This window comes from Rhinolophus sinicus, linkage group LG09 (assembly GCF_036562045.2).
Source record: "Rhinolophus sinicus isolate RSC01 linkage group LG09, ASM3656204v1, whole genome shotgun sequence".
NCBI lineage: Eukaryota > Metazoa > Chordata > Mammalia > Chiroptera > Rhinolophidae > Rhinolophus > Rhinolophus sinicus.
In genome coordinates this window covers 50,349,089-50,359,227 of record NC_133758.1, presented here as the reverse complement: position 1 = coordinate 50,359,227, position 10,139 = coordinate 50,349,089, and the positions used below count along the sequence as shown (strand labels likewise).

The 10,139-nt window shown below is 35.8% G+C and overlaps 1 protein-coding gene across 2 annotated transcripts in view; it reads right to left on the bottom strand.

The window, feature by feature from the left end:
- Positions 1-295: 295 nt before the first annotated feature.
- The window catches only part of RAB12 (RAB12, member RAS oncogene family), a 31,234-nt gene continuing 21,390 nt past the window's right edge, over positions 296-10,139 (bottom strand). The window contains exons 3-6 of one of the 2 annotated variants that reach the window (XM_019755758.2): positions 5,402-5,540; positions 3,223-3,312; positions 2,489-2,593; positions 296-1,493 (exon numbers count right to left, since the gene is read on the bottom strand). In XM_019755758.2, coding sequence (XP_019611317.2) covers positions 1,380-1,493; positions 2,489-2,593; positions 3,223-3,312; positions 5,402-5,540 — 448 coding nt within the window. In that variant the 3' untranslated portion in view covers positions 296-1,379. The remainder of the gene's footprint in view (positions 1,494-2,488; positions 2,594-3,222; positions 3,313-5,401; positions 5,541-10,139) is intronic. The other variant, XM_019755759.2, reaches the window with a different exon arrangement.

The window sequence follows — 10,139 nt, the reverse complement described above, 5'->3', positions numbered from 1 at the left end:
TGGTATGTTTCCACCTTTTGCCTATTGTGAATAATGCTGTAATGAACACTGGTGTATAAGTATCTCTTTGCGTCCCTGCTTTCAATTTTTTTGGGCAAATATACCCAGAAGCAGATTTGCTGGGTGATATTGTCTTCTGTTTAACTTTTTGAGAAACTACCAAGTTATTTTTTCCACAGCAAAAGACACTGTATTTTTCTTGTCTGAAACAGTCAAAAGATTAAGAGGTGGCGTTTATGAAGAATGTTGTCAGTTATTCAGTTTATAATTACACAAACAAGTGTGGCAACTCAACTGTCATTCATAAATACAAAATTTTATTTGCACTTCATTAGTGTAGAAAGACCACAATGCTTTTCATATCACAACACTCAAGACACGCCAAGTTATTCAAATACGTAATTACTTATTTATCTTGACTAAACAAAACAGTGCAGTTTAATAAAAGATATACCAAAGATAGAGTTCACAAATTCATTATCAGACCAAAAGAAAAATTTGAACACAGTCTAGGCTTAATAGGAGGAATAAGCTTCATCATAAAGGGGAGAAGATTTATCATTACAAAGATATAGAATGTTTAGGCAAATACATGAATGTTCTTTGATATAGTAAAATGTATCTATTTAAAATTCCTTTAAACAGGATTTGTTTAGGACAGCAGCGTTGTTTTAAAATCTTCCACTATAGTTCCAAAACCATTTCTTTGTTTATTGAATCTTTCAGTTCTTAAAAGCATAAGGTATGTCCATTTGGAAACCATGAGAGAGACCCTGTGGCCTCAGGACCAAGTCAAATCCTATCCTCTAACCAGGAATATCCTACCATTACATAACATTAATAAATAACCTTCAATGACGGCTACGAATGGAGCTTTGCTTTGTGGCAGAAACACTCCGATACTTCAAAGATGCTACAGCTGGGGGGAAGGTCTTGTAAATAAAGAAAAACAGCACTTAAGATAGTATTTTCCCCCAAAAGTCTTCAGTTTTACAAATTTTCTTTAAAACAGTAAGCAAAGCACCACAATCTTTCTTATCAGAATATCTTCTGTCCTCATAATATAATTAACAAGGACATTTATTTCAAGAAACATTATACCTTTCATTTCTCCCATTCTTCATATTAGAAGTACTATGTTTCCCAGTGTATGTATACTAGACACTGGGATAATGAATGAAATATAATAATTTGGAGGGAAATATGTAATTTATAACCAAAACTTACCCAGGATTGCTTATTTGCATATTTACAAGTTAGTGTATAGCTCTGACTTGGATTACAAAGTGCGAAAGGAAATTGTCAAAATGATTGTAGTGCATAATAAAACATTTTCCCCTTTCCAGGAATTATTTCCACTTTGTCTTCAAAGTAGCAAATCAACAGCATCGGACGTGTGGTCTTGGCGGAGGCAATTCTGGTGGAATCTCAGGTTCTGGTTGTAATGAGAGGATACTATTGGACAACTCATTCCTTAAGATATCCAGGGGCATCTTCAGGATAAACAAAAGACAAATACATTTTAACAATACAATGTATACATCAGTACTTTGCAAATCCTACAATTACATAAGAACAAAGCATTTTTATATAAAGCTCTCCAATCATCAAAGTTTAATTAGACATTCAAATATTGAGCCAAAAGACAAAAACCAGGTTCAAGGTGCATCATGTTACAACACAAACACTGTCCAGCCTACTTCATACCCTGTGGTGGAAGAGACAAGATGGACCTCAAACATGTACTTTCATAACCAACTATAATGGAAACTTAGTGCATTAACAAATGAAAAAACTGTTCTGCATTCTCAGGGGTTACATGATTACTAAAGAAAGAAAGAAACTCTCTTGGCAAGTATATAAACAACCATTTTATTAGAAGCTTCTGAATTATGTTTGAACTGAGCAGATCATATGTCATAATAACAAAGTTCTTAGTAAAAAAATCTCCAAATGTAAGCCTAAAGATGCCTGAAGAAATCGCTGCTGTAGCAATTTTCCTGGCACTTAGCATGATGGGAAGGCCTTGGCAATGGAATCAGGCTCCCACTAGAGACAAGAGCACCAAGTGAGGCAAGAACCAGGGGCTTCTCAGCTAAGATACCTGCACATTCCACTAGGTCTTCACCATCTGTATCTAACTTAATCCTTGTGGGAAAACAGGAGAAAAGGAAAAGTAAATGTCAAATAAACATGGCACATTGTACTGGCTTCAGTCACTCCACCAAAATGTACATAAGGCTCAGCAAATATATTGACATCAATACCAAGGACACTAAAAACTACTGGCAGGTAAATAGCTACCACTAACAGCAAGCTGGAGGCTTCTGGCAGAGCGGACAACTTCACCTGGTTCTTAAGGCTGAGAGAAACTACGGTACTTCCCTTTCAAAATAAAAAAATTTGCAACCAAGAAATAAACAATAAAAAAAAATTAAAAGGTTTCAGATGAAATACTTTCATGATTTAGATGATTATTATTTTTTACCTTCTTCAGAATGTCATCAACAAGTTTCAGAAATATTTCATCCACATTGAAGTTATCCTTGGCACTTGCTTCACAGAACCGCATCCCAGTAATCTGTTGTGCAAACTAAGACAAAAAATTATTTTTTCTCTGTGTGTGGTGCAATGTAATCTAACATACGAGCATGAGGCCTATGACAGGGGGAAGCACACCTTTAGGGCTTCAGCTTTAAGGAAAGGGGTGGACTAAAGGTTTGTAAAGTGCTGCTGACACTCAACCATAAAGTTCACAAGTACGGCAAATTCATACATTATAAGTAAATAACAAAACATATCCCAACGGTGATACTGAGACCTTCAAGTTAAATTACGTGCCCAAGTTTCTAAAACTAACGTATCTGACATTTAAAATGTGAATATCACTGCTTCCCCAAGTAAGGTTAAAATACATTAGAGTAAGAGAAAACCATAAAAGCAATTTTACACTTTAAAAAAATGTTTCTCTGTATAAAATGTCAGGTTAGATAATAATACAGCATATACTAAACATGGTTTTCTGCTTCCATTTCAAAATGAATTTAAGGGAGCAGAAAGTTGAAAAGAGCAAACATATGAGAAGGACGTGATTAAGTGATAAATGTATAATTATTTTACGATTTAAAAAATAAGTAATTTGTTATAAGAAAGCGTATCCACTGATAAATGTACAAAGTGTGGGAACTGATTTCTCTCTTCTGCTTCCCTTATTTCTCTCACCTTTTCACCTTGCTGTCTGGTGATTTCTCTGTCAGTTTCACAGTCCAACTTATTTCCAACTAAGAGAAGTTCTGCATCTTCTGAAGCATACTGTGGAATTTAAAAAAAAAAGCTGCATTTCACACAATGGGATTTATAGATGATGTAATGCAGAATTGTACACCTTAAATCTATGTAATTTTACTAACAATTGTCACCCCAATAAATTTAATAAAAAAAAAAAGCTGCATTTCAAAGACGGGCCTTGTCATATGCTGACAGGAAATGTAAACCAATCCAATTATTTTTCACTCATTTGTTCATTCACTCCACAAATCTTTGAGCATCCCCCTGTCCCAGGCAGGACTGGTTATTGTGTATATGACAAGTCTTACAGGACTCACGACATTTTAGAAAGCAACATGGTAAAAGGCACTACAAACCAGTGTGCTTAGTCTTTGACCAATAATTCCTTAGAATCTACCCTAAGGAAGTGATTCAAATACAGGCAAAGCTCTATACTTAAAATGATCATCAATCAAAACACCTAAAAGTCCAACAAAACAGGTAAAGAATGAAATAAGTTAAGGTACATAAAAGAATGCAGCCATAAACAAAACAAAACAAAACATGCTTTGGAAGAACACTGAATGACACAGGAAGGCCTTCATGATAGAATATTTAGTGATATAAGCAGGCTGTAACACTAAATGGAGTAGGAATCCAATCTGATTTTTCAGGACGGCAGAATTACAGATTTTAAAAATTTAGTTGTGTGCTTTTCTTGATTTTCCAAATTTTCTGTAATAAGGAGGCAGCATTAATTTTATAATCAGGAAAAGAGTCAAGCTACATTTCTAAGTTTTAAAATACAGGCACAATAGAATTTCTCTTTAAAAAGGTTAAAATCTCTTGAATAACTCATTTGATATTACGTATTCCAAAACATTACTTGAGATAGCCTGCAGCAAAAAGCATCTGAATGGCATGACCTTGGCCAAGTTATTCAGGGTCTTGGTCTCCTTATCAGTAATGTACAGGTGAGAGTAATAGGCTGGTGTGGAGTAAGTATAGTGCCTGGTGCACAGTGAGCACTCAAGAAATGACAGTACTTCCTCAAAAACAGATAAAACGCAAGAGTCAAGTATGAAAGGGAGGAGAACACTAAACCTCAACAGGTTCACAAACTGAAGTACCTAATAGGGCCCCGAGGATTAAGGTCATTGTTTTCGGTTTTAAATTCGTTCCATTCTGAAAATTTTAACCAGCAATGAGGATTGCCCTTTCTAATTTCCTTAGTACACTCTATGGCTTTAGCATGGGAGGAATCACTCCAGGAACACGCCATCGCAAAGCCCAGAGCCCGGGCATGATGGACCGCTGAATGGGTCCTAAGGCGGGCTCTGCCCTCAGCCTGCTCCCGCTCATCTATGTCCCTTGTCTCTAACACATTTGAAAGAGGCACAAAACACGTTGATAACAGGCTTGGTAAAACTGGCAAATAAACATTCTCCAACATTATCTAACACACGGGTTTAATACAATTTGCAAACAAAAATCCAATTTATAATATATTAAATATGCTTGCTATGCAAAGGAACTAAACATCAAATTTTGTATAAAGGAAAGAAAACTCTCAAAATATCGTCACTGTATACATACCACCACATCTCACCCTCAACTGCTGTCTTCTAAATGTGCACAGGTTATCTATATATAGTCGGTCATAAGCCAAAGGGTAAAAATCTTCTCCTGTTTGAAATGAACTAAAGGACATCGACAATTGTAAGGGAAGATGTCCAGTGAATGGCTGAGGTCCTTGTAGTGTCCACAGGCCCCATGGAGAAGGCCATCTCCTCGAGGCTGTTACTCTGTGGACACTCACAAAATGCATGTCCAAGTGAACTTTCTGCAGAAACAGGAACGTCCGGCACCCAAATCCATGGAAGCAGCCCGATAGAGCGGAATGAACATGTCTGGGCTTTAAAGTCAGACAGCCCATGGTACCAGAATCAAAATCCTGATTTTATTCTTTATAAGCTGGTTTGGGGTAACAGGAATATACACCTACTTTGACTGTTGTAATATGGATTAAATGATGTTTAGTATGTAAAAGCAAGCTTCATAAACACATTTTCTCCTTCCTTTTATAAGGAAACACCCAGAGAGTTCACACCTGAGTAGAAAATGCAACACCTACCTTATCAATCATCTTCATCCATTTTGGCAAATCATCAAATGTCTCCTTCTTAGTAATATCATATACTAATATGATCCCCTTGGCACTTCTATAATAAGCTGAGGTAATGCTGTTGAATCTCTCCTGACCTGCTGTGTCCCTAAGAAACAGCAGCAAAAAAATCAGTTCTCCAACAATAACCATAGTAAGCAACTCCACATTCCAATGCAAACAGGGACGGTGGCCCCACCAGGCTACTTCCTTCAAGTTCCCAGGCAACTTCTCATGTCTGTATATTCATTATCAGTGGGGACAGATTTTCTGAGCTAGTTAAACCCTTAAACAAAAAAACGTAAAGTCCCAATTTCTTTCAAACCAATATATTGAAAATAAGAAAATGAGAATTTTTTATGACAAAAAGTCATAAAAGGGGGAATAAGGTAGATCCCACAAAATTAAAAGATGCTAAAATTCTGTACATAGCAGAATCTTAATTTTTTCAAATGAAATGTTTTTCCAATGTGAAAACTCATACAGAAATATCATTAAGCATAAAAGTAAGTTTTGATTTCTTAACTTGTACCTAAGTGGCCCACTTAAGCGAACAGTAGCGTTGTAATAAATTTTTTGACATTGTAGAGTAAAATTATAAAAGTATAAGGTAATTATTACCATAAACTACATAAGTGCACTTGACCACACTTTTCTCCTCCACAAAACCATAAACTTTGTTCTAGAAGGCTCTAAGTCCCCAATTTACTACACTGTGAGGAAAATTGTTATGAAAGAATACCATGTTTCCCCGAAAATAAGACCTAGCCAGACCATCAGCTCTAATGTGTCTTTTGGAGCAAAAATTAATATAAGACCCAGTATTATATTACATATTATATTACCCAGTCTCATATTATAGTAAAATAAGACCGGGTCTTATATTAATTTTTGCTCCAAAAGACGCATTAAAACTGATGGTCCAGATCGAGCTTATTTTCGGGGAAACATGATAAGAGGAACAGCAAAGAGGAACAAAGAATCAGGTAGTGGGCTGATGCTAAACTGTTCTATTTTTAAATCATAAAGTATTATGCTCCAGTTGGTTTTTCTGGGTATTTTGCTTCTATAAAATGGTGTATTAAAAGACATGTATGTTATTTCCCTAATTTCCTCAAAAACACTGACTCAAATCCTATCTGGGGGTGGACAAGAGCAGTTTCTGGTAAGTTCTGCTCCAGTAAGCGGGGCCAGGGCAGTGTCCTTAATACTGCCAAGTATCTATTGGACTGTTCTTGCTTCTTTGGAGAACTCAATCTTTCTGAACTGAGCTGTTTCCTGATGTTAAAAAAGGTGGAAAGTGTAACACCCTTTATGGAAGGGCAGTTATTAACAAAGAAAAATGTATGGACAATAATTTAAACCCACAACTCTCCTTTAACCAACCTCATTAGCTAATATGTGATTTTGTTGGTAAGAATCCCCCACTAATGAAAAATGCTATAGAATTGGTCTTGTTATTTTCTTAATTCTTCTAGAAATCTAAGAACTTCTTATTCTCCAGGGGGAGGTCACCATTTCAGCAGGAAAAGTGACATAAGCACACGAATAGTATTCAGAAGCTGGCTGAGACATATTTTCTCCATCTAATAAGCCAAGAAACTGCTTGAGACAAATGAGGCTCAACAGAGCAAGGCTTCTGATCAGGAAAACAATTTCTTGAAAGATGATCTATAATTTAGCTTTTCCCAAAAACTGTAACTCCTGGAATACTCCCAGGAGCCATGGTGAGTCATGGTGAAGTAAGCTAGGGGCAATGGAATAGCAAAAATAAGGTTCCTCACTGCAAGGTTATTCAAAGCCTATAGCAGAATATCGTGAGTTTCCAAAAGGGGGACACAGTGTGCAACGTTTTCCAAATGCCACTTGCCTTGAGGTATACCGTGTGGGACTGTGTCTTTAAAACAATCTTTGGCAATGGTGCTATACTTTATGGCTTCATTCAGATTGGACTTGCCATCAATTAGTTCACATTACTGACAATATGCCAAACAAACAAGAAAGCTCCTTGGCAAGTTCATTTTCACATAAAAGGAAAACCGTTTGCTTTGTTCCAGAGGATGTAAGAATCCCCTGCTGCCCTCAACTGGAAGGGCCAGGAGGGCCAAGGCTGGTCTGCTTTTCCCCACCAGGGTCCAGCAGTGTAACTGGCCCAGAGCAGGCCATCAATAAACATGTGCTGAACAAAAAGCTACATGTTTAAAATGTAGAAAGTTAATGCCACTTTGAGGCAAAATAAACTTTATTTTTTGACTCGGAACTGCCAAAGAATTGGAAAACTGAATATGATAGATGGGGACTGAATTCTTCAGGATTTCTAAAAACAACTTAAAGGTCACACTAATAAGCACCTTCAAGAGAGGTGCGCAAGATTCAATACGATTTCATTTACATCAGGAATCAATGAATAAAATTATTTCTGGAGGCATAATTAATATTTTCAAACCAATAAAGAGTTAAATCTTTCAGAGTACGGTTTGCCATCCTATCTCAAGTTGTGGCTTGTTCACATTAGGATTTGATCAAATATTTTTAATGTTTTAAAAAATATTTGAATACTATCAAGAACATCTCACACTCGTTTCTTTAAAAAGCAAAAATAATACATTTTTCTACTCTAAAATCTGTGGTTAGCACAATATAGCTACACAAATTTAAACAGCAATCAGATGTAAGATCTTCATTGAGCATTTTGGGAATTACGTGCTTTAATAAATCTTTATTCCAAGTAAAATTAAGCTTCACATTCATTTCTATACACATTCAACGAATTAGAATCCAGAAATTAGGGGCTCAGGAACAGAGAAATTAGAGATAACAGAAATGTTTGAAAAATTTTTATTTTATTGTGGAAAGATACATGAGATCTACCCTCTTGAGAGATTTTTACTTACACGTAAAATACACTATTATTATCTATAGGCACAATGTTGTACAGATCTCTAAAGTAGTTTTAATAAAAATGCAACAATCAAAGGCATTTTTGATATAGTTAAAAAAAAACCTGTTGCATGAATAGCATGCTTAGGGATCTTAGGAACATTAAGAAGTTAGCTGTCTCTGTTGGCTTAAGTCAGACACACAAAAAGAGACCTCGAAATGCAAAATCTGAGGCAATCATTCCAACACAAATAAATGAGCAAATTAATTTATAAAAATCCCAATGAGGAAACATAAACTAGTTCACTACTCTCCATTTAAGGCCATTCCTTAAATTCCATCTTCTTGTGCCTGAATCTGAATGCTTGAGCTATAAAAGCATCTTCCTTTGAGAGACTATGCCATATTCCCAAAATATTTGGGTTGTGAAAATTTTTATTTTCTATTTCTCTCAGCAGCTTCTTGACTTGATTTATTTTCCCTACTAAATTATCTGCTATCATATGTGGTCAACAGGATAAATGAAATGTTGATAAGTTCAATAAGTATTTATTAAATACCTACTATATGCCAGTACCATATAAATCCCATACAAGTCTCCACTTTTCAAAAATTTAGATGATAAGTACCAATCTGATCATGCTTTTAGCTTTCTATAAAGATGCAGCATCCTAATATTTCCTCTTTTTACCTCCATGAATCCGAATTTTCACTGCAGTAATAAAGAGCTGATTTCTAGATTTGCAGTTTATTAATGTCAGCTAAATCATCATTTAGTGCAGCTAGCACGTGATCTTACTATTATTTCTCTCTCTGCTTTTGGTGCAAATTGAAAATTTCTTGTAATTTCTAATTCCTCAATTCGGTAATACAATGATGTTTTGAAAATACAAAGATTCTTATTTGTTGCATTTAATATATCCAGTTAAATGACACAATTACTAATCTGAAGGACAGGAACCAATTTTAGTGTATGAAATGCTCCGCCTCTTCCAAGCACAGAATGAAAGAAAAGGAGTTTGATGTCACTATAGGAACACTGGTGAAAACCCAATTCCTCAACAGTGAAGACTGGCACATGAACAGAATGAGGGGTCCTTATATGACTCATTTTAACTCTACGTTTGCCTAAAGGTAGGACACAGATTTTGTGGCTTCAAGTCCATTTCGACTCCATGACTGTAGTGACCGTGTATAACTTCCAGGGTAGCATTTGGATGTAAATTCATGAAACTATATTCTAGCAGATACATTTTAATTTTAGTCACGTAGAAACACTTTAAGTACAGAGATGTGAAAATGGTCCTTTTTCTAACCACAGATAATCAAGGAACTGAAAAATGTGGCAATGACATAAAATGTGACCTAAAAATGTGACAATAACAACTGTAGCTTTTGGTACCTTAAATTGTTAGGAATCTACAGTAAACAATATTTTTTTAGATTGGCTACACCCAGAAATCATCAAGAAAAAATGCACTTCTTCTAATAACACCTCTCTATGAAAATCGACTAGCAGTGCTCTCATGCATTGATGGTCTAAACACGGAGCACAGCTATTATCAGCAGTCTCTTTGAAGAGCTCTTTCCAATTACATTGGCTCCTCCTATGCCACCAACTGGTGACAGACAGTAAAGTGATGACAACATGCCCACGACAAAGCAAATTACAACGGACACAGCACAAGGACTGCTGCTAACTCCAAAATAAGCCACGTATGACTTTAAATAATGAACCATGACTTCAATACTTCTTTTCTACCTACTGGATAACAATAATGATACAAGTCCTACTTCCTATCTGAAACACTGGGATGTTCCCTGTAGA